Source organism: Serinus canaria, chromosome 2 (genome assembly GCF_022539315.1).
Source record: "Serinus canaria isolate serCan28SL12 chromosome 2, serCan2020, whole genome shotgun sequence".
Classification (NCBI taxonomy): domain Eukaryota; kingdom Metazoa; phylum Chordata; class Aves; order Passeriformes; family Fringillidae; genus Serinus; species Serinus canaria.
Genome location: NC_066315.1, coordinates 43,368,903 through 43,392,812, shown reverse-complemented (window position 1 = coordinate 43,392,812; position 23,910 = coordinate 43,368,903). Strand labels below are relative to the sequence as shown.

General features: G+C 39.4%; 1 protein-coding gene across 2 annotated transcripts in view; it reads left to right on the top strand.

The window, feature by feature from the left end:
• The window catches only part of CPNE4 (copine 4), a 226,138-nt gene that overhangs the window by 111,124 nt on the left and 91,104 nt on the right, over positions 1 to 23,910 (top strand). For both annotated transcript variants that reach the window (XM_018909658.3, XM_030238078.2), the window contains 3 exons: positions 4,900 to 5,079; positions 18,889 to 18,960; positions 22,391 to 22,465. In XM_018909658.3, coding sequence (XP_018765203.1) covers positions 4,900 to 5,079; positions 18,889 to 18,960; positions 22,391 to 22,465 — 327 coding nt within the window. The remainder of the gene's footprint in view (positions 1 to 4,899; positions 5,080 to 18,888; positions 18,961 to 22,390; positions 22,466 to 23,910) is intronic.

Sequence of the window (23,910 nt, the reverse complement as noted above, 5' to 3'; positions counted from 1 at the left end):
TATAATGAGAAAGTTGTTCTTATGATCACTTGAAAGCTCTAGATACCAGGTGACCCTAAGCTTCCATGTAATCTTTGTTCATCCTTGTGTATGCAATAGCTTAAACTTCATCTAATTTTGATAGAAGAAGATAAAAAACAATCCCCCTTGGGCTAGATCTTTTCCCTTGTCTTCACTTCTCAACTAATGGTGGAAGATGGAGTGGAGATCCTTAGTCAATACTTCAACCACTGAATTACTTCTTTGTCAGTGATTTTTTTTCCTCCTAGGATGAAGAACTGCTTCCTCAGTGAAGATACCATATTTATCATGGTTCTGCAAAACTCACTGCTTTTCAGCAGATCACAGACAAAAGATATGAACACCATAAGAAGCCTGAATTTTAGTATTTGTTCATCTGTCCTTTGTGCCTTCTTTAATTTGGTGCTATCTGACTGCAAAGACAGTTTTGCAGTTCTTCAGCAGTGATGGTGGGCAAACAGGGAAACAGGCAAACATTTCTGACAATTGTCCATGCATGTCCACAGTGCTTTCAAACTCAGCTTCCAACTCCCTGCAAGTTTGACAAGAGGATTCAGAAGGCCCATTTTCTTCCCTGTATTTTAATTCCTGCTGTTGAGGTGGCACTTTGCACCGTGGATGCCAACTTTGGTGTTTGTATGTCATTCATAGTTCCCCAAGGGGAAGCTCACAGGGTGGCTGCATCCAGATGGGCCTGCCAAGTAATCCTGGCTCCTCAGCAGGGTGCCACCTTCTGTGAAGTGACAAGGGCCTAAAGAGATGAAGAGGGAAAGCAGTGTGAGTCCGTCCCAGGAGGTGAAGATGCAAGTCCTTTTCTCTGTTGAAATTGTCCTTGAAGGGAAAGTGCAGATGAAGCTGCACCATGAAGCAGATGTTCGGATCATGGTGTCAGATGAACGCTGCTCTTTTTTTGAGGTCGGTTTTAACTCTTGACACAGCCCAAAGATGCATGTAGCTGTCAATTGTTTCTTTTGAAAATTTGTTCTGCTTCAATGAGTTGGAGAAATTCCTTGTTCTAGCAAAGTCCCAAAATAACAGATGGCTCATATGTCAGGCATCAGCAAATCCTGAAGTTGTGGGCATGACCCCTGTCCGTGTCCTGTTGAAGAATTTGCGTCTCGTCAGGATTAGGGTTTTCTGTAACAAGACTAAAAGTGTAAATTCCACTCACTTATAACACGCTGTTGTTGGACTTTAAAGCTGTCTTCCCCAAAAGTAATGGAGATTTAGTGCTCTTCATTATGTTTTGGAAAACATTTATGCTGAGAAATTTTAACTTCCTGAGTGCTCAGTAAATGAGGCTGGGCAAAGCTAAACAGTGCAATTAAGTATTTGAGCCTTCATCATCCATATAAGTGAAAGTGCTGTAAGTGACTTTGGGTGACACCAGGATTTAGGGCAAATGGCTTGAGGATAACATCTTGTCAGACTGCTATGAACCTGTATTTTGGGTCAGCATGAAGGATGACACCATATTTTGATTGACATTAAACAGGTCCTGCAGGTATTAGGGTAACTTGTGGCCAAAACCAGGTCAGTTGTTTTTTTTTTCCTTTTGTTTTGTTTGGTTTTGTGTCTGCAGCCCTGTAGATCATGAACTTTCTGATGGTTATCAGCATGAAACTGCACTTGGCAATAGTATTTCCACCACTTTTCATTAAGGTTTCATGCTCATCCAGCATTTCTAACGGAGAGTGTTAAGGCTTTATGATTCAATACAAGAGCAAGAATACCGAAGAAAGAACAGCATTTAAAAAGTGACAGGAATCAAGTGGACATTATACCATGTGTTTTTGCAGCATCTCCTAACCAGGGTGTTCCATGAGAGTTGGGGAATCTTTTGAGCTGTTCTGTTTGCCAGAGCTTCTTCACCACGAGTCACTGCAGCTGGTTCTCAGTGCTCAGCCCTGCTGCACAGTAATCAAAGCCAGGGATTGGAGCTGGGCTTCCCATGCTGAGGGCACTTCCCAACTGTCTGGCCAAGGAGTAGGGTAACAGTGAAATATGCTGACAAAGCAGGCTGGGGGCAAGGTAGACTAATAGGGGTTAATGCTACAGCTGATGGCTGAGGGAGGCACAAAGAATTTTGTATTGCTTGTGGAGCTGTTGGCATTGCTTCTTTCATACAGATTTTTCTCATGTAATCCCCTGCCCTGACATGCTGGCTTGATGTATCATCTCAATAATGTGGGAAGGCTGGGGAAATTCAGTAAAATGGCTGTATTTCAGTACGGTGTCTGTCAAGGGAAGGCTGTCAGTCAATCACAGGCTGGAAAAAGCAAACAATGTCTCATCTCAGTGTGAGACTGAAATTCTTAATGTCCCTGTGTGAAGACCTGTGCCTCCATTTTCAGGCACTTTACTCCCTTGAGCAGCCACATATTTAACCTGTGTTGAGTGCAAGTGTAAATCTTAATGTATTTCACAGTGGAGAGCCCTTTTCAGCAGAAAGGAAGAGATAAGCTGAAACAATAACAGAAACTTAAGTTACTGCCTGAGATCTGCTGGACCAAGGATGCAATTAAAATGATGCCATTGAGTTAACAGTTTTTACACAAGGAATGAGTTTAGGAGATTGCTGTGACTATGAAAAACATTGAAAACCATTCATTTAATTGTTTTGATTATTTGGTCTGCTGAAGCACTAGTTCATGAGAAGACCACTGTTCTGAACTGAATCAGATCACTTTTCACTTAAAAGAGGTCTCAGGAATGTCTCAGTGAACTGATTAGTCATTGTTACCCAACATAAGAAATATTTTTCCTTTACTGGTAGCAGTAATAGTGATTTGGAATCATACTGATTGGTAGTGGAGATAACAAAACAATGTTGAGATAGACCAGCATCTGAATGAAGGTGGCTGGTATCCTGGCTCACCTTATATTATTCTTATTATTCTCTGCATGACTGATGTCAAACCCATAATTTTCAGGTAGTCTATGCAAATTTATTAAGAATGATTATGCAAGTAAGGCTGCTTTCCTCTTTGTGATGGTCTCATCCTGGCATAGTCAGAGCACATTGACACAGCTGTGTGAGGAGGCAGCAATGGTAACCCTGGTTTGCATCTATTCCAAGAGTGGTAGCATCTGTTTGATGATTAGCTAAAGGATTTCGGCTGTCAGAGCTGTCAATCTGACACCTTTGATGAGCACTAAAATAAATCTGTTCTACCAGGAACTGTTCATTTTTTAACCTGCTTTTGATTTGCTTGACTCTTTGTGTCCTTGCCGATAACTACTAGAAAGGCTAATGCATTATAAACTCTGAAAAGGGAAGCGAGCGGCTGTCATTTTTTGCACAACAGATGTTCCTGATCAGGAATCAGACAAAGGATCTCATCACTCTTCCTCTGAGCAATTTAATTTGTCTGTTCCATGGCATACCAGCCACTCCTATCTAGTCACTGATGTGCCCAAGTACTACTTCATTTCAGGATCAGTTCCTTTAATCTTACAGAATTATTAAGTTTTTTTCTGTGCCAGGGCAAAGAGAGTGGAAAAAAGGAAATTGCTTCATTGCTTATGTTGTCACCAATGATGCATCACAATGAAAAATAACAAATGCCTATATCAAAAATAGGAAGCCCAAGTACTACATCTTAAGAGAACCAGAAAGTAATCTATGAGCAATTTTTTTAAGAAATAGAAATATAGATTTAATGATGTTTCTTTAGAAGTTTTAAGACTCAGAGGTAGGAATAAACAGTGTATAACCCATCAGATTCTTGTGATGCAACTTAACAGGATGGAAAAATTTATGTATTTTAAAGAAAAGCTGTTGCTTTGGATCCAGTTCTGCACTCCTTAATCATGCAAATTATCTGAAATTAGTAATTACTGGTGGTGTTACACTCTTTTCCATTTAGTTTGATGAAATGGTATCACTCTGCTGCTCTTTTGTAGTGATGGATGGGTACTGCTGAAGATATAAATTCTGTAGTTATTCTATAGTTTATTTCCCAGTTATTCTCCCAAAGACTTGCTGGAAGGGAGAGACAAGGGAAGGTGGTCTTGTGTTTGTGGTCAGCCCAGCACAGAAAGGGTAGCTGCTGCTGACAGTACAAACAGGACTGTCCATGGCCAGAGTCCCAGCTGTCAGTCCTAGTAAATGAGTGTCTTAGTTTGGAAAGACAGGTGTCTGCTAAGGAATGCAGCAGCCCTCCCTGAAATGGAAAAATGTAAACCCCCTCCCTCCAAATTGTTATAAATTTGAAACTAAGGGGTTCTCAGGCAAAAATACAGGAGCATGAATAATATGCTTTCTTTCTTTATTAGAGAAGAAAATAAAAAGATAAAATAAACAACCAAAACTACACTGACAGAGTCAGAATACAACCTGGCACCCTCAGTTGTATTGGTCAGGGTGTTGGTAGCAGTGCAATTGGAACTGTGGCTGCAGTGCTCCTGGAGTGTCAGGTGTGGTTCTGTTGGAGCAGGGATCCTGTAGAAGGGTGTAGTCTTCCTCTGAAGAACCAGTGGAAGAGGCAGCTGTACCTCTGGGAAATCCAGTGGAGAAGCCACGCTGGTGTTCCAGAAGCTCCAGATTATATCTGGATAGGAATGCTTGGCTCCTCCCTCTGGGCAGAGCATCTCCCAATGGGATGCTGTAGTTCTTATCAGTCATGGAGTGACATTCAATAGCCTGTTATCAGCAGATGTCCGTCCCCCCCCCACCCCCGCAGAGGAAGGATTGGTTTATGGAAGAGATAAGGAAAACTGCCCACTGAACAGAAGACAACTGCCATACAGATGGCAAACAGAATACAATTTGCGTGGCAATGCAGGACAGTGAGCAAAGTGTGTTTGAGGAGCTCGTGGCTGTCCATCGCTGGTAGAAAGAGGAGCCGCTCATGTGACCTTTTTTTGATGTGGCAGGTTGACAGGACAGAAGTGATCCGGACCTGTATAAATCCCGTCTTCTCCAAGCTGTTCACGGTGGACTTCTATTTTGAAGAGGTGCAGCGATTGCGGTTTGAGGTCCATGACATTAGCAGCAATCACAACGGGCTGAAGGAAGCAGATTTCCTCGGTGGCATGGAGTGCACACTCGGACAAGTAAGGGCCAGTTCCCCTTGTTGCTCGTTTTCTGTATAAATGTGAAATGTGTTCTTTGTTGAGTGACTGATGGTTGAGATTTTTGGCAAAATTCTTAATTGGTGCTTGGAATGGGATAATTGAGAACTTCTGCTGGTTTGTTTTACTGCTGTAGTGCAGCTTGAAGTCAGCCAATGCTTATAGAAAATGGAAGATGAGTGATTGGCCTTGGACACTGAAAGCCCATGCTCATTGGGCATTGGAAAATAGACTGATTTTGGATAAAGTTATTGTTCCTAGCATTGCATGGGATTTAAAGCAAGTTCAAAGTCCAAGAAACACTTAGAAATATACTTTATTCACATAGGGTAGTGCCTGGTGATGTGGCAAATAGAGAGATAAGGTTGGATTCATCTCCCTGACTCTCAGTCATCCAAAAGTTAGGTGTCTAGACTGAGTTACTCTTCTGATTTTTATCTTTAGTTCAATGGAGAGAAACAGACAGTTCCAACCATTGATTCACTCTGCCTGAGACACCTATCCTAGATTAGGATAAATTGTCTTCAGGAGATACCTGTCCTTCCTCATCTGTTGTCAAGAGAGTCTAGACAGCTGGCTTAGGGGAGATACTTAACTTTTCTGATTACTAAATTTAAGGGTGATGAGTCCTACCCACAAGATCAATATCTAGATATCATCATAGCCACCTCTGTGGTGAATTCCCATACTGCTGACTGGTGGCACACTGCAGTGTTCCAGGCATAGCTGTTTATTTCAGACTACCAGAGTTTTTTGCAGGGTTTCATAGCCCAGATTTCTGCTCTGTCCATAATGGCAATGCCAAATTTCACTAAGCTGAGTGTAAATTTGTCCTCTATGCTGTGTGCCAAGAGCAGGAAGTGCCTTTCTTTGGATTTTCCTTTGCACTGCTTCCACATAAGTTTGTATTATGAACAGGACAGTGTGTCATGGAAAATGCTGCAGAGCTTTGGTTCCCTGTTTTCTCACCTTTTGTTGCTCCTCACTCATCCCCATCACACAGGAATCACTTTGATTTTCTTCCCACAGCTATTAGGCCTAACATGCTGGATGAGGAAAAGTCCTCTCTGCAAGAGAAATAATATGAAATATATGCATTTACTAAATTGAAAGCTAAAATAAAGATGTTGGTATTTAGGGTATTTACAGTGCACTGTTCTTTTTGACAGAATTCTTGTGATTTTGATCAATGAAAATAAGCTATCCTATAACACCAAGGGGAATGGGGAACAAAGCAAAATGTTATTATAATGTTCTTCTTGCTTAATTGGCTAGAAAAAGAAGGGGGGGAAAAATGTCACTGCTGCTGCCTGTAGCATAAATGTCTTTATAATGATTTGATGGCTATAAATAGCACACATCTGGGTTGTTTGCAGCGTAATTTCAATGGTAACCAAGAAAAAATAACTGAATTCTGTTCACAGTAATGTAGGTTAGAGGACTCTGATCTCATATTTAGTCTTTTTTTGGTGGTGCTCTTTCCTCCCCTTTTCTAGTTTTTTGCCTTTATAGAATTTAAAACTGATTTAGGAAATTCCAGAACAGTAGCACTGGAATTGTCATCCAAGTTAAGCCTTTATGAAGACTCCAGAGTTGACAATCCTACAGCACAGGCTGTACACATGGAGCTTACACCCTTGATTAGCTGTATGGTGTAATTACAGCATTCTTTTAATGCTGATAGTAGACCCATGGCTTTTCTTGAGACAATTTGGCATTAATTTGTTGTCTACGTCATTTTAATGCCTGAATAAAAAAGAATTTTTGTGAGAGTGAGTGTCTGCCTCCCAACTCACTTTCCCAGTGTAAGTAGGTCTTACTGAGACATCCAGGAAGGCTGTAGATTTCTAGGCATAGTCTAGAAATCTAGAAAGTCTCAAAAGACTGATGCCTAGAAATCCCACCCCCCTCATAGAAGTGGCAAGTGCCAACTTCTATTGCTCTCTTCTAGGTAATAGTTGATCTCTAAGATTCAGTGCTACCTGTACCTGTTTGTAGATCATCACTTAGATGTGTGGCAAACCTGCATGTTTACCCAAGTCATGTAATTCTTCTATCAAAATCAAAATTAGCATGAACAATAAATGCTGGGAAAGACAATAGCATGGTTATACAGTAAGCTGACCGAGAGTGAATTTTATCTTTATTCTGATCTCAGTCTTTCATGTAGCCTACCAAATAGGTACAGGTTTATCACAAATTTGGGGTTCTGGATGCTGAAAAAATGCATTCCTTTGGAAGGTTTCAATAATCTTCTTCCAAATGCTCTAATAAGTTTGTGTTCCATGAGAGTGATGAGGGCAGTGACTTGTAGGCTGTTAGATCTGAGCCATATCATGTCTAGAGACATCCCACTGGATTTTCTGCAAGATTTATTTATACTGGTCTTGCCAGGACAAGTCAATTCTGTGCCTCTACTGGTAAAATACTGTGGTTAGCAAAATCCTGGCATGCAGTCAGTCATACCTGGATGTGAAGAGCAGATTCATCAACAGGAATTTCTTATGCCACAACATTTTAGCATTGTAGAACAACTAGTTGTGGGTAGGTACCTGATGAGTGTAATTACATAAACTTCAAGCTAAATAGAAACATTTCCTCAAAGCTATTTGTTTTGTCCATCACACTCAAAAGTTTCCCTTCGAGACAAAACAATAGCAGATTATCTCTTGAAGGGTTTGACAGGAGCAGGCTTAGCGTGAGGTAATTAGGAGGGATATTTTGATATGTTTTTAAGAACTAAAAGTCTGTTCCTGGTACTGAGAAAGGCTCTTTCTACATTCCAGTTTCCCAGCTTCTTGAGTGTCCTGCTAATGTGCAGATTGGCAGAATGTTAACAAGTATGTTCTCCACAGTCAGAATGACAACCAGATCCAACAAACCCTAAAATATTAGAGAAGGTGGGAAAGTTGAAAGTGCAAACAAATTCATCTCAGTTAGCATCATAGTCTTAAAAAATGGTCTGCAATGCAATTGCACATAGTTTATATAACAGAGTTTTTCAAGGAACTTCACATCAAGAGAATGTACCATTCTCCAAGCAGTTGTTTGTGTTGTACTGTTTTAATAAAGTGACATTTTAAATGGTAGGCTAAGGTGCATAAATAAAATCTATAATTTTTAAAAATATGTTATTATTTTAAATTTTTTATTTCATTTAAAATTAAATGCATAAAGCTAATATCTAATAATACCAGGGCTTAACAATTAAGTTTTGCAGTCATATGGGAGGTATTTAATCAAGGAAACTGTACCATGTTTTGCTTGTAACCTCATAAAGATTATTCTTAATTGGGAGCATATTTGAGAAATTAGATTCATAGAATCCCAGCAGGGTTTGGTTGGAAGGGTCCTTAAAGACCATCTAATTCCAACTCCAATTCCACGGGCAGGGACACCTTCTACTAGACCAGGTTGCTCCAAGCCTCATCCAGCCTGGCTTTGAACACTTCCAGCAATCTCTGGGCAACCTGTTTAGTGCCTCACTACCCTCATAGTGAAATTACATCCTAACATCTAGTCTAAATCTACCCTCTTTCAGTTTAAAGACATCAGCCCTTGTCCTGTCACTCCACACCCTTGTAAATAGTCCCTCTGCAGCTCTCTTGTGGTGCCCTTTAGGTAGAGGAAGGTGCTGTTGGCTCTCCCAAGAACCTTCTCCTCTCCAGGCTGAACAACCTCAGCTGTCTCAGCCTGTCTCCCCAAGGAGAGATCTTCCACCCCTCTGACCCCTCTTCATGGCCCTCCTCTGGAGACCCAAGACTGGATGCTTTGCTCTGGGTGGTGTCTCTGGAGCAAATCCTTAGTGGAGTTTACTTGAAGTACCACACAAGGAAGTGTGATAGACATTTGAGAGTGTGTGCTCTTCCTGTTCATATCATAAAGTAATTTAAGTGAGGAGTGATCCCTGAGGTCTCCAGTTCAATCTGCTGCTCAAAACAGATTAGAGCAGATTGCTCAGGGGCTTCTCTAGTCCACTCTTGAATGTCTCCAAGGAGGGAGTTGTCACAGCATCTCTGGGCTTTGTCCCAGTGCTTGGCACCCTCACAGTAGTGGCTTCCTGTGCATGAGCAGAGGCATAGTGAACCCTCACTCCTATATGCAATTACTTTTAATAGCATATAGGAGTGGCAAAAGAAAGCCTGAATTTACAAAGTAAAAATAACCAGAGCAGGTATGGCTTAGTTTTAGCTGGTCTTGCTTAGAGAGGAAGGCAATATTATCAGCCTTCTTGAGCTGCTGCTGAAAATGACAGCTCTCATTGTTTGGAGTGGGAGTGTTGGGGAAGAGCAGTGGTTTGGCATTGTGCTTTCTGCTCCAGTAGAGATGGCTTGGGGTGCTCCATCAGGCTGTGCATCTGCCCACTAATCTTCTAACTCTTTGATTCACTCTAAATAGTTGCTGTTCTTTGCTTAGGCACTGGCAAGCAAAGGCACACAGCTACAGCTTTGTAGTGATAAGCAGTGAAATCACAAGCCATTTCATTTTTTAATTGCCATCTTGGGGTACCACTCTATAGAGGTGACCTCTTGCTTTCTTGCAGGTGCTTTAGACACTGTGAATCAGTTTGTGCCTTGTCATGGTTTTACAGATGTCTGTAACTTTGGAGAATAGATTCTTCCTTCTTTCCTCTTCATTTTTCTCTTTCCACTTCCCTGTGCCTAGGTAAAGTGTTGAGGCCCTCCTCTCACTGAGACTAATAATTTCCAACTCAGTCCTCACCTAGTACCTGAGGGTTTTGTACTTCTGTTGCTTTTTGGTTGCTCACAAAATCTGTAATTGTTTGGAGTGTCAGTAGATAGACTGAGTTTTGTTTAATGGGTCAGGGTTTTATGTACATGTGAAAAAGCAACAGGGAAAAAATATTAGATGGAAAAGCACAGTCAGAAATTTAACAGTGTGATTTTTCATGGTTTTCAACTGGGATTGTGTGGTGATTTGACCTTGGCTGGGGTGCATAGTATGGAATTTGGGTTTTTTTGGGTGAGCTGGCCTCCCAGGACCTTGCCCACGTTCAGCTCCTTGATGATGCTGAGAGACAGTGCTGATGCTGCGCCTGCCCTGCCCAGCAGTCACCAAACCCTGGTGTGTTATCCACTCCTTTCCAGGTGCCAATGCACAGCACAAACCTGTGTGGGCTGCTGTTGAAAATGAACCTAAAACGGACAGCAAAACCCCAAATCCAAGTCTTGTTCTGTTTATTTGTTAGTGCCTTCATTTGTCATGAGCTTCTAAAGCTCTCTTATTGGAATAATTCAGATTTATATTCCATAAATTTTATAGAACAATAAAATTGCATCATAAAGTACGTAAGGGCTCAAACATTCTAATAAACAAAGTTAATTTCTTAACCACACAGTAATTATCAGGTGGGTGGCCTAGAAATTTTAGTCTGTTTTTTAAGAGCTCACAACAACTATTTCAATGAATAACCATTTTCTGGTGAGAAGTAAACAAACATTGCCAAGACATTCTCAATTACTGCTCAGCTGTGCATGCAACATCATTAAATTATGGGAACCAGTGAAATTTTGATTTCTTAAATGCTGTGAACCACCCCAGCTCTGTGGGTTGGGTTATTCTCTGTGACATATTTTATGGGAATAGCCTTTGTGGCTTTACTTCCATTACTTACTGTGGCTGGCCTTTGTTATTTTCAAATTTGGTATTTTATCCCTTGTTTAGTTTTTTTCAATTTCTAGAACTGTTAAAATATTGCTACTCCCTTATTTGCTCAACAAGTGGCAGAAGAAAGCTGCAGAGATGTAAATCTTTTCATGTCAAGAACATTTTGAAGGTATATTCTGATATTTAATATTACCCATACACATATTTGTGTACAAATTGGATTGAAAAATCTTTCTTCTCAGTAATGAATATAATTGTTTCTCATGTGTTTTTTATAATATATGCCATTAGCAGATTATGCACTTGAAAAAGCTGACTGATTATTAGTTCAATTTCAGCCATTGCAAATCCCTATGCTCTTGAATTAGAGAAAGGCTAAAAGAGTCATGATTGCACCTGAATTAATTAAACTGAAACAGTTTGCATGAGAATATTTGTTTAATAGACTGTTGACTGCTTCTGTGGTGCAAAAGACATATGACCACCTTTTTTCAAGGTATTTAAATTCCTAAATCTCATTAGATGTCTGTGGGCCTCCTTAGGTATCTAGGTACCTTTAAATACTTGGCCTTTGGTTCCTTCCAAATGAAGTTGCTCAATTCATTAGTGGGATGAATAATGTACTTTATTAGATGTGAATGTCATTTTCTACCAGCGCTGACTCAGAGCAGAACCAAACAATGAATGTAACACTCTCCCTAACTTTGCCTAACCCTTTCAGAACCTCCGTTATCCCCAGGAAACTCTTGGTTTACCATTGCAGCATGATCTTTGAGGCTGTAAGATTTTCTAGATGAATCTTGCCATAGTTAATAGAATTTCGTGTACAGTTTGTACTGCTTTGTTTTCACATGCTTTATCTTTTTGTATGAATTACTGTAGCAGTCTTTAGAAGAGTAATTTGAATTTAGTTTGCTATTATAATGAGATATTATTGTGACTAGTTCTAAAAGGGCTTCTACTCTACACACTAATTAAATTCAAAGACCTTTTAAGCTATTGATAAGATATTTCCTGTAATAACATTATGCCTCTTGTGATAGGCATATCTCTTTTTCTGTGTTCTGTTTTGATTGACTATTTTCAGGTACAGATCTTTAACAAAGACAGGGAGAGGTATAATTCAGCTGTAAATAGACTCTGAGCTGAACAATACTATAGCAAACAAAAGAAATCTTGAAGAGTGATGAGCATGGTACAGAAAGAATCATATGTACAGAAAGGATGATTATAGCACTAAAACTGGATCTATGAAGGAACAAGAATTTTGTGAGCAGTTAGAATGAAACTTTCTTCTCTGTGGACTTATGCATCTGAGCTTGATCACTTGAAGGGATTTCTCAGTATCTGTGACCAATTCCCCAAAACTTTTTTTTCAATGAGAGTGGAATACAGTCTCTGACATTTATATAAAGTCTGGTCTCTCCTTGTTGTTGAAATGCAGTGTGCTTGGTGCATCTGCAACTCTGTTCATGAGAACTATTGGTGGGCTCAAAAACAGCTGGGGGATAGATGGCAAGATAAACACAAGCACATCAGACTTGTATAAACCTTGGTTTAACACAAACCCGGCTGAAGAGGAATGTGTGAAGAAGGAGAGAGTTTTTGCACTGTGAAGCAGAGATCCTTCTGTTGCCTGTCCTTAAAATTGGTCATTCATGATTCACCTACACAGGTGAAATGCCATTAAGGTCTGACATTATATTTTTGGGTGTTTAGAAACTTACAGTATCTGATTTGAATGGACTAATATTTAAATTTACAAGCTTCAGAATATATTTTACAAGTGTTAAATCTTCAGTTGTTTGTCTAGCCACTCTGGTTGCATCATTCCACTTACAGCAATATCATTTAAGTATTTCTGTCCTTCCTTCGGGAGACTTTTTAGCAGTGAAGAAGGTGCTTTAAAGGTTGTACTTTTATACTAGAAGGGAAGAGCTTAAGTAAGCCTGTAGCATAACTGGCAAATACTTTTGATATGTTAAAAGTTTGTTATCTGTTATGTCCCACAGGATCCTTTTTTTGCTGTGCATTGAGGATTAAAAGGATTTTGTGAATACAGTTAAGTTAGTTTGATTGTATATGTTAAAATTCCCACTCAAACTTGACAAGATAGCAGTTGCTAGTTTTAATAGTTACCTATTGTCTCAACCCAGGGGTTTTATCACTTTTACTCTTCTGATTCTCTCTTGAATCTCACTGGAGTGGAGTAAAGCAGTGACTGTGTGGGGCTTGGGTGCTGGCTGGGGTTAAGCCACAGCATGAGGGCTGGTGCAAGATTTGAGATGATTTTTTGAAAGTATGATTGCTACTTTTCCTTTCTTGAAAGGAAAAGTATCAACATGGTTCTAGAGGATGTTGTTAGAGAAATACTGTGTTTCTGTATGTAGCACTGCTGTTTCGTGGGAAATTGCTTCTCCAGGCTTGAAGTGTGTTTACCACCAATGGCTCTGCACTTAAATATATTTGATCATGAAGATTCAGTCTGTGACAAAGGCATTTGGATAAAGGGAAGAATGCTAATAAACTGTGACTAGGTGCTCTTTTTGCAGTCCTGAAAAGAGTTAGGCTGGCTAGAAGAAAACTGAACAACTATGAAAGTACATATAGCAGGAATAAGACATCTGGGAGAAGAGCTAACACAGAGGTGCTAGGAAATAAAAGTTCTTTCTCTGGCTTTCTCTGCTAGCAGGAAAGAGATACAAAGACTTCTTCAAGTTGTACACTGTTATGATTGAGGGAAATTTGTGCTTAATCTTTCTGTGTAAATTGCTAAATTTGGGGTTCATGTAAGAAAGTCCAATGTGCAGAAGAGGACAGTCCAAATAACTTGGTTGAAAAGCTATATTGAAAACTTGTTGTTGTCTCAATTTATGAGCATAGGGAATTCTGCATGATATTATTGAAAGTTATCCCTATATTTGGTTAAAAAAGGACCACCTAGAGAAAGACATTTTAAAAGTTTCTTAAACAAGCCAGGTAAAACAAGTCATTATATTTCACAGCTCATCTTACACAGTGCTGATTAGTCACGACTCAGGCACAGGAGAGAGGAAACCTTCATCAGAGTCCTTGTCTCTGAGTGATTGCTGAGCAGTGCTCGGTACACAGCTGGTGTCAGCGCCTTGGTGCTTTTATCTAGAGACTTGCATCTGTTCATACTTTTAAAATAATGAAGAAAAAAAAAGGTGCAAAGCCTATTTTAGCTATTTTAAATTGGAAATAGGATCAAATGGAGATGTAGGTCCAGATTTCTCTACAACAATGTTGAGCATCTGTCCTTAACCTGTAAGGGCTTGTCTGTAATAAGGAAAATCAAGATCATCTTCAAGGGAATTTCTTGCTTCCATCTTACCACAGGGCTGACATCCCTTATCACTTGAGAAATCTAGCTGACATGATGTTCTGTTGAGATGATTGCTTATCTGATTAATAGGAGTAACTCCATGTGCATAAGCTCTCTCTCAGAAACAGAGCAGTGGCTTTTATATTCTTATTTCCACCTAGTGCAAATATTAATATGATGATTTTACTGAACATGTGGTGCTCTTAGGCCACAACTGGGTAATAGTTTGTATGTACCTGAAAAGGAACTTGACTTCACTTCTCTAAGTGTCTCATCTTTTATACCTCTAAGATATGAGCCCCCCACACTGAGCACTAAAAAGGATTGTTGTTGTTTAACCCTAGCTGGCAACTAAAGCACCATGCAACTGCTTGCTAACACCTGGGCCTGCCACAGTGGGGAGGAGAATCAGAAAGAAAAGGTTAACTTCATGTCTTGAGATAAAAACAGTTAAACAATTGAAACAAAATAAAATTTTAAACCCAAGAGAAAGAGGTGATGCATAGTACAGTCACCACCTGCTGACTGATGCCCAGCCCATCCCTTAGCAGCAATCAGCAGCTCTGAGCCAACTCTCCCCCATTTTTATCCTGACCATGGCAGTCTATGGTATGAAATATCTTTTGGCTAGTTCAGGTCAGCCATCTTGGCTATCTTCCCTGCTGACTTTTTGTGCACCTCCTCTCTGGCAGAACATGGAAAACTGAAAATCCTTGATATGGAGTAAGCATTACTTAGCAACAATCACAACATCAGTGTGTAAACATTATTCTCATACTAAATCTGAAACACAGCACTGTTCCAGCTACTAAGAAAATTAACTCTATTCCAGCTTGAACAAGGACTGTTTTCTACATCCATTTGCTGACTGGTAGGTCATGTTTCTAATAAAATGTTGTGAAAATACATGTTCTCGAATTGCAACAAGGTTTTCTAGGGCTGAACTGCGTTCTATTATTTATATTCTAGAAGGAAGAGAGATATTTACTTTCTGCACTCCTTTACATCAGTTTTGGAAAAACCCTTTATTTTCCCTGAATCAAAAGTTTTAAATTGCGAGGTTTTGAAGTCGGAGTCAAGCCAAAGACTCCTGACAAATAGAAGACCTCTGGTTAATTACCTTCTTGTAAGACATTTTGCCAGCTCAGCTGCCTCTGTAACTCTGAACTAAGACTAATGCTTGCTAGTCCCTCAAGTTATCATTGTTTAGGACTTGCTGTCTGAAAATCAGGTCAGCAAATGTTTTGTATAATAATGTTCAGAAGAAGATTACCATTGAGACATTAACAAAAATATGATAGGTAATTAATGGCAGGTTCCACAGAAGTGGTTCTTTAAACCAGTGAGACCCGTTTTGTACAGTGCATGAACAAAAGAGTCAAATTACTGCTATGGAAAACAGACTCCTTTATGATTATTGCAATTACAATTACAATTTGAAGCAACGATGTTGGCACATTGTTGCCAGATGGAGGATTGGTTTTAGTGGCCACTTAATTAACAACTGGTAAACACTTGCACCCAAATACACATATTTACATATGCAGAGTGCTTACTGTGTCAGAACCACGCTTCTGGCTTAGAGAGTGAGTGTCATTAATGCAGCCTACTAATGAGCATGTCAGAATAAATTATCCTTTCTGGAACTTTGAGCTGTCTATCTGCCACCTGCACAGGAGCTCCTGAGCTGTGCAATGCCTCCTGAAAGCTGTGACCCTTCAGAAAGCAGCAAAGGGAGTTGGAAAAGTTTGGCTAGCTCAGGGGGAGAAGTCCTGCTGTTTCTCTCTAGGACAGGTTCCCACCCAAGTTCTATCTCATACCATGGCTGTGTATATGTAAGTCTGAAAACTGTCACAGACACATTTTATGAAAAATACTTTTCTTAGGATTTTTTTCTCCTGAGAAGCTGAGAGGCCTCAGGAACAAAATGTAAGCAATGATTATCTGCTGCTGGGGAATGCAACAGCAACAGGTGCATCTTTGATTGGTCCATGCTGTTTTTTTCTAATTATGGCCAATCACAGTCAGCTAGCTTGGACTGTCAGAGTCACGAGCTTTTGTTATCATTCCATTCTTTTTCTTTTGCTTGCAAGCCTTCTGATGAAATCCTTTCTTCTATTCTTTTAGTATAGTTTTAATATAATATATATCATAAAATAATAAATCTAGCCTTTTGATACATGGAGTCAGATCCTCGTCTCTTCCCTTTTCCTGAGACCCCTGTGAACACCACCACACAAAAAGGTTTCTTAACTTAATGTATTTTACAAAGTTGCCTGAGCATCTTTGGCCATGGAGATAAATGGGCTCTGCTCCTCAGCTGCCATAATTCATTGTCTGGCTGCTACAGACCCCATGGTTTAATTATATATTAAGAACACTCTGTAATATTTCTGTATTACCTCTTATCTGAGAATCTCAAACAATATTTTTTGAATTGCACCTCCCAGTTCACAAGAGTGCAGTGATTTGTGCTTGAACCTATTTAGCTGGCAAGGAGATAAATGTATGGATGACTTGAAAGGTCACCACAAACAGTATTTCTAAGATTCTAGGGAAGAAAAAGAGCTGCTAGTAATATTGTCATCTTACTTGTAGTCCTGTCTGTTGTTGCCACTGACCAACACTAGAGTTGAAATCCAAAAGTTAGTTTGGAAAATTGAATGAGATGTTGGCAAGAGACAGTGTTATGGAAGGCAGTCCAAAAGGGAGTGCTAAATTATTCATTTAAGTAATAGTCAGCTGCAAAACTGCAGCTGGCAATCTGAAATGGTCCTATTATGAACATTAGTTAACGGTATCATGGTGTTCTTAAAATAAGGCAAATGTAATTCTGGAGTGTATCAGCCTGGCAATGAGAAGCTCTTCTTACTTCTCATGGGAAGAACCAGGGCTATTATGCCCAATTTTGAGCATTATTTTAAGAGTGTTTTTGAGCCAGTCCATGAAGGCTCATCAGAGAGTACAGAGAACAGTTTGAGAGCTAGGAAATGTGGTCAAGAAGGAAAGATAGGACAAACTCAGGTTATGAAGTAAAGAAGACTGTAGGGAGTTGATAATAGTCTTCAGATACAAGGATTGCCTGAAAAAGGGATAAGGATTGTTTTACCTATTCATGGTGCATTCAATAGAAATAACGGAGTTAAACTGCAGAGAATCAGATTAACTGTTAGGAAAATATATTTACATAATATATTTAATTTATTTAATACAATAAATTTCCAGAGGAGAGTGTTTCACTTTAAGTTCTTATAGAACTGATTAGACATACCCCTGTCAGGTATAGCTGCAATAGGAACAAAGCTGGTCACAGTGATTCCAGATGTGCTGTCCTGTCATTTCGTGATTCTCCTGTCTCACATTTAAAGCCTGTTTAAAACTTGCTTCTGTCTTGCTGCTTCTATTACAGTTGTAGCTGAGGATAATCTGAGGTGCAGCTTTGGTTCTCTGTTCAATTCAGCAAATTAATGGGCAGGACAAACTTGTTGATGTTAGGCTAAAATGTGCATCCTATTCACTCCAATCTCACAGCACATTTTTTGGCTGGCTGCAACTTTGCATTACTCAGAGCATTTCAGCTCTGGCCATTACCTACTGTTGTGGTTTATTGCTGAAGTTTCAATGATGCCCAGGACAGATATGAAGAGTCTGGAACTCTCCTTTTCACTTGGTTACTGCCTTTCTTTTGCAACTAATATTTTGGCATTTTTGCCAAAGTTGTCTATTTGTGGATCATTTAGATCAGCTGTTTGGATGAAGTTATCCAAATACTGTTGGATGTGGAAGGTGGAAAGGACTGCTTCTAGGATAAAAGCCACATTCTAGAGGTTAGGGTTTTTCTTAGGACACAATCTTTTGCTCAGTATCTGCACAGCACAACTGTACTACAGTTTTTGTTTTTTTTCAGATTACAAATAACGCTGTTACTTCTAAGCAGTGGTTTTGAATTACCTTTACATCTGTCTACATTTTGAAGTTTCCACTTAATAAATAAATAAATTAATATAGCATTAACTTTACTGGTGACAAACACACTGGAGCATCACTGTAGCTTAGCAGTTCTGCATTATTGTAAGGTTTCTTCCTTTTCTAATACTTTTACTGGTCTGGTTTTAAATGTTTCAAAATTGTGATGGAATGCTCATTATTATTGATATGGCAAATAAAAGCTTTTGTCATTGTCCCTCTGATGCCATTTATTGGTAGTATATTTACAATTTGGTAAATGACCAAGTTCATTTCTAATGCTGAGTGCTAGGGGAGGTCTGGTATGTGGTAAGAAAAGGAGAAATTTTGGAACTGAAATGTGGGACAGCTTGCTTACTTCTGCTCTGAATTTAGAGTTGCTGACACGTTGAGATAAAATTAATTCTTTCTCCTTGCAAATGGACTTCAGTTTCCAATAAAAATTAATGAGTTGAGTTTTGGAGGTGTCTGATAGATTTGCTGTTTACAGTTCCTTCTTATTATCTTTTCAGTCCAGTTAAACCTTGCTTCTGTCCTCTGTCACCATCACTGCAATACCTGAGGAAAATCTATGTGTTTCTCATTATTCTGTTCAATGCAGTGAATTGTGTTCTCCCCATTCTGCTTGACCCCAAATGCTTTTTTGTCCTTCCTTTGCATCCTGTGCAGGCTTCCTGGGGACCTTTCTTGTTGGTTCTGGTCTTACTGTGTTAACTCTGATCATGGATTGAGAAAGTACTTTGATACAAAAGGAAGAAAGAAAAAGAAAGCAACATAAAACTGAAATCACAATAAACCATGTATTTACTACAGATTCTAATTATTTTTCCCTTGTTTTTGTTTTCCTGCAGATTGTTTCTCAGAGGAAGCTCTCCAAGTCCTTACTCAAACATGGCAACACAGCAGGAAAGTCATCTATAACAGTAAGTGAGTCTTAAGCATGCTTTTGTTTTCCTGTTATTTAGAAATATCTAAAGTGACTAATTCTCTCTAAAAACATCCTGCTAAACCACCAGAACAACCCTTGACTGAGAAATGTATTTTAATGGTTTATTACACTGTTCCTGAAAAATGCTTGTTTTAAGGAATAAGCAGCAAATAATGTATGATTTGTAAAAAAGCCATAACACTTACTCTTAACTAATTTTAGGGCACTTGGATGACAGCAAGTAACTTCTGCTGCTTGAATAGTTTTAGTTGAATGAGTAGAAACTTCAGAAATTAACTTTTACCTGCTTTGACACAAAAAGGAACCTCATCTTTCTTTTCCCTTAGGCTTTTTCCAGGTTCTCAAGGAAAAAAAAAAGGTTGATGAGATTAGTTTTAGATGTGTTGTAATGCAACTAAGGACTGGATTATCAAAGCCCCATGTGTATCTTGAAATTTGAAATCAATGTATTACCTCTCTTTCATCTTTCTCTGTGCTGGTTTGCTTGGGAGATCAGTCTTGTCTGCACTGAACCTGGCAGGCTTGTGACTTTTGCAGTTCTGCATTAAGGCTATAATAAAATACTCTGCTTTGGGAGTATCTGCTCTGTTGCCCCATGAGATTGAGAAGGACTTTTTTCCTTAATGTGTGATTTGCCAGATGGTTTTCTTCTGGCTTGATTGTTTGGATTTTTTTTTCTGCCTTCAGCTGCAAAAGAGACAGCAGACTCTGAGGTAGTTTTTTGAGAGCCCAGGGAGTTTGATTTCTTAGATGTTTTCCTCGGTGCTTGGCTGGGAATTGATTTGCTTAAATGCATACACTAAACTTGGTTTTGGTCTGGGGTTGGAAAGGAGTTCCCCACTCATCTGGCTGAATAGGACCAGGAGAGAGTTTTGTTCCCTAAATAGGCAGGTTTGCCTGCTGGGATGATCTGGGCATACTTCATCTCACCCATCCCTGTGGTGCTCTGGACCTCCCTTCTGTTCTTCTTTGAGGAACACAAAGTTGTGAAAACACAAATGTTGTAGTACAACTAAAATTATTAGGCTTGTTAGGGGAGTGTTCTGGCAAAAATTAAATCACTGTGAATCAACAGAAGATGAGAGAAAATGAGTTAATAGTCCCTGCTGGCCTCACACTGGATTATAACCGTGAAATATGGACCTTATTTACGTACTTTGGCTCCTGTCCAGCATTTCTAAAGAGCAACTTGACTTGAATGGGAGAAAACTGAACCCAGACCAAAAAAAAGTCTGTGAAAAGTTTTTTTGTCTCAACAGAATAATTAAAAACTGATTAATGTTCATTATTTCTGGACCTGGGGACATACCAGGTGTCTGTCAAGCATGGAAGTTAGAAATACTAGTTTGCTAACTCATTCAGTGTAGTGAATTATGAGTTTTTCATAGTATTTTGAAAGTTCCTATCTTAGCAAGTTTTGCTGGAATTTTATTAGCCTTTTGACTGTGTAATGTCACAATCTTATAATATGGCTGTGGGAAGCAAACAGAACATTGTTCTGTTTCTCCAGCTGGAAGTCTGTAAACCTTTACACAGCAGGTTCATTATTTTCAGTTAAAAATACTTTATGAAATTTGGTGTTCAAATCCCAGAGCACTGTTGGTCACACACAGCTTAACCACATCTTGTAAACCATCAAATTATGTGGAAGAGCTATGTGTCAGACTCCATGGGTCAAATTTCATCAGCAAGCTGATGTTTGCCTGGAGGAGGTGACACACCACAAATGTGCCTGTGTGATGGTACTTTAATGCCCAGTTAAGCATCTGTGCCCCTGGGTGGCTGCATGTGAGTATTTTGCTTGGAGAGACACAGGCAGAGGTGTCACAGGCAGAATAGTCTCAACTCAGGGAATTTTACTTAATTTAATGAACTGCCAATCAAAGTAAACTTTTAACTACTGAGGAACAAATATATATTAAAAAAAACCCAAAAAACCTCCTAGGGAAAATACTTTTCCTGCCCCTCTCCTGTACTCAACTTCAGTTCTGACACCTCTCCTGCCTCCTTCATAGTCTTCACTCCCTTTGCCTTCACTTCATGTTGTGCTCAGTCCCCTTGATGAGGTTCCGTGTGACACAGGTTAGGATCAGAAAATAGTGATTCTTTTTGCTGCTCTTAGAGTTTTTTTTCTCTCATTTTCTTAGTTCTGCTCTGGACTTACACACACCCTTCAGGGGCATCTCTGCTCCAGGATGGGTCTTACCTGAGGGTGTGCACAGAGGTACCTCCATCCGAGTGAATCTCCAGCTGTGTCCCCACAGCATGGCCTTCTCCATGCCTCCTCCTGGATCTTCTTTAGGGTGGTGTTGCAGGCCTCCTACCTCTCCTTCCTTTGTGTCTCTTGCCTCTGGCAGCAGCTGCCCTTTCTGACATAGGTTCACAAGATGCATATGGCACCCCATATGCACCTCTGATGGTTGATGTTTTGGGGTGCAGTCAGTAGCTGCTGCCAAGCCAGTTTGGCAAATTTTTGGGTTTTCCCAGCAGCTCCTCAAGGACTTCAAGTGGTGGAAACAGCCAGAGCTAATCTGGGAAGCTGGCATGGCTGCCATGTGTGTGGTCATGAACATGAAGCACCCAGGAAATAAGTTATTTTGGAAGATTTAATCCATGGGGAGAACATTTACAATGGGGGAAAAGTTTTAAGGCTGTCAAATCAGAATATAATGTGGTTTGTTTCAAAGAATATTTTTCTGTGAACTATGCCAAGTTTGGTTTGTGCCTTCTCTCCCCTGAGTCATTTTAATGACTTACTTAGGAAACTGGTTTAGTTGGTTCTGTTGGTTTTTTTATAACATTGCACAGCCCAGTGACTGGCATCATTATTGATATAGCCTACACCATCTTAAAGAATCACACTACATTATTTCAGGATTACTTGCTTCTGACTCCATCTATGGTAAATTGTTTTGCCAATGTGGCTATTGCGAAAAAGCTGTATCAGGGGAGCTCTCCTGCTGTAAATGTGTCTTTCATGGCAGCTAATGCCAGGTGACTTCTCCTTTTATCATTTATCTTGCCAAATGATGCTGAAGTGGCATAAAAATAATTGGGCTTCAGACCCAAGTAATACAACCCTTGTAGAGCATTTTTGTCCCCTTGGACACTGGGGGATTGTGGAATTCTCTGTTTTCCACTCTGAGGAGGAGCACTCAGAGAAAAGGGATCCCTGGTGGATGTGGGTGCCTTTCCATTGGCAGGTGATTGGCAAGGCACAGTTGCATGAATCAGGTTTGTGGGCTGACCTAGGTGATGTCCTTCCTGACAGCAAAGAGAAACACATTAACTTGTTCCACACTTCAGTTTCCTAAATGGGGTCTGCAGTCTTCACACACTGAAAAATGGCATAGTTCTCCCCTTCCATTACACCATGCACAACTCAAATGCAGCTTTCCATTTAGGTGATCGCTGAGGAATTGTCTGGCAACGATGACTACGTTGAACTTTCATTCAGCGCACGGAAATTGGATGACAAGGTAAGCTGCTCGATATTAACCTTTCTGAAAGATATAAGAATGCCTGCAAATATAATTTGATGAGATTTTCCATGGCAGATATTTTTTTACCCTGTGTTATTAAACACATCAGGGTTTTCAGAGGGATGTTCACAATGAGGCTTTCCTCGGGTTGCAAGTAATTAAAAAAAAAACCTCAAGGAAATCTAATTAAAATCAAGACAAGTTAATTACACTACAACCAAGACAATTTAATTATGTAAAATGCCACAGATCAGAAGTGTTTAGAGAAGTGAACTTTCTGTGAGTAGTCAATGATGTTATCATTGAAGTTTCCTAAAATACAGCTAGAAAACTCCATAACAGCTCAGTCATGATACACATTTTGTTCAACAAAAAGTATATTGAATGTGAGAAAAAGAATGCTTATTTGTTTAAAAATTTTTCCTTCTCTAGGAAGAAAATTTCCCACTGTCTCAAACACTATTCAACATTTTAAGGAATACCTCTTTCTGAAAATATCTGTTATTGTTTTTAGCAATTTACATATAGTAAGCATCTCAACTCACAGCCCAAGAAAACCTGATGTCTGCTTCTACCACTCTCTGTCATTTCAGTGTAACAGCAGGCAGAGAATACTTTGAGGTATATAGTCCCATCTTATATATGAAGGTGCTTCTAATTAGAAGGAAATGGCAGAACTATAAAAAGGTTTAGGATGGTGAGGCCCCAAGTGTGTTCTTGTAAACATCTGATGTGAGAGCAGTTTAAATAAAATCAGTGAGAGTACTTTTGGATACATCAGGTTAACAAAATCGGGTTGTAACTTATGAAAAATATTTTCACTTGAAACTACTGGAAAATCTCAGGCAAGCAGAAAGTACACTGAAAGATGAATAGTACTGGCATATAACTTTAAAATAAACTTTGTTAAATCTAAAAAATTTTACTATGCTCAGGGTCATTAACAATCATAAATGATCAGGACCTGAATTTGCTTCTCATCTGAAAGATAAATTACTTTCCTCTTTAAGAGTTGCTGGAGTCTGAGTGGTTTTGAGTTGCATAATTTATTTAGGTGTCAAAATGTAAAATCAACAACTTTTCTTTAGACAGATATCTTTAGAGGTAATTCCCAAACTTGTACAAAAGTTTCTTCCCGTTCCACATGCTCTCACATCTAGGAAAAAGGAAAGGACATAAGCAACATAATAGGACTCCACTTAGTTACTGCTTTCCACAAATGCAAAATGCAATATACTTTAAATATTATGATTCCTTCTAGCTCATGTTGAATTAAAAGGATACTGCCAGAGTGCAATTCTGAGCCAGGTCAGTGTTGTCTGAGCTACAGTTTTAGAGAGTGATGGAAACACTTTACGGGGATAAAGTGAGAAGGATCAGTCTGAAATATTGCAACAGTGTTGTCACTCTTGCCATTTTAACATGTCCAGTCAAGGTGGGCT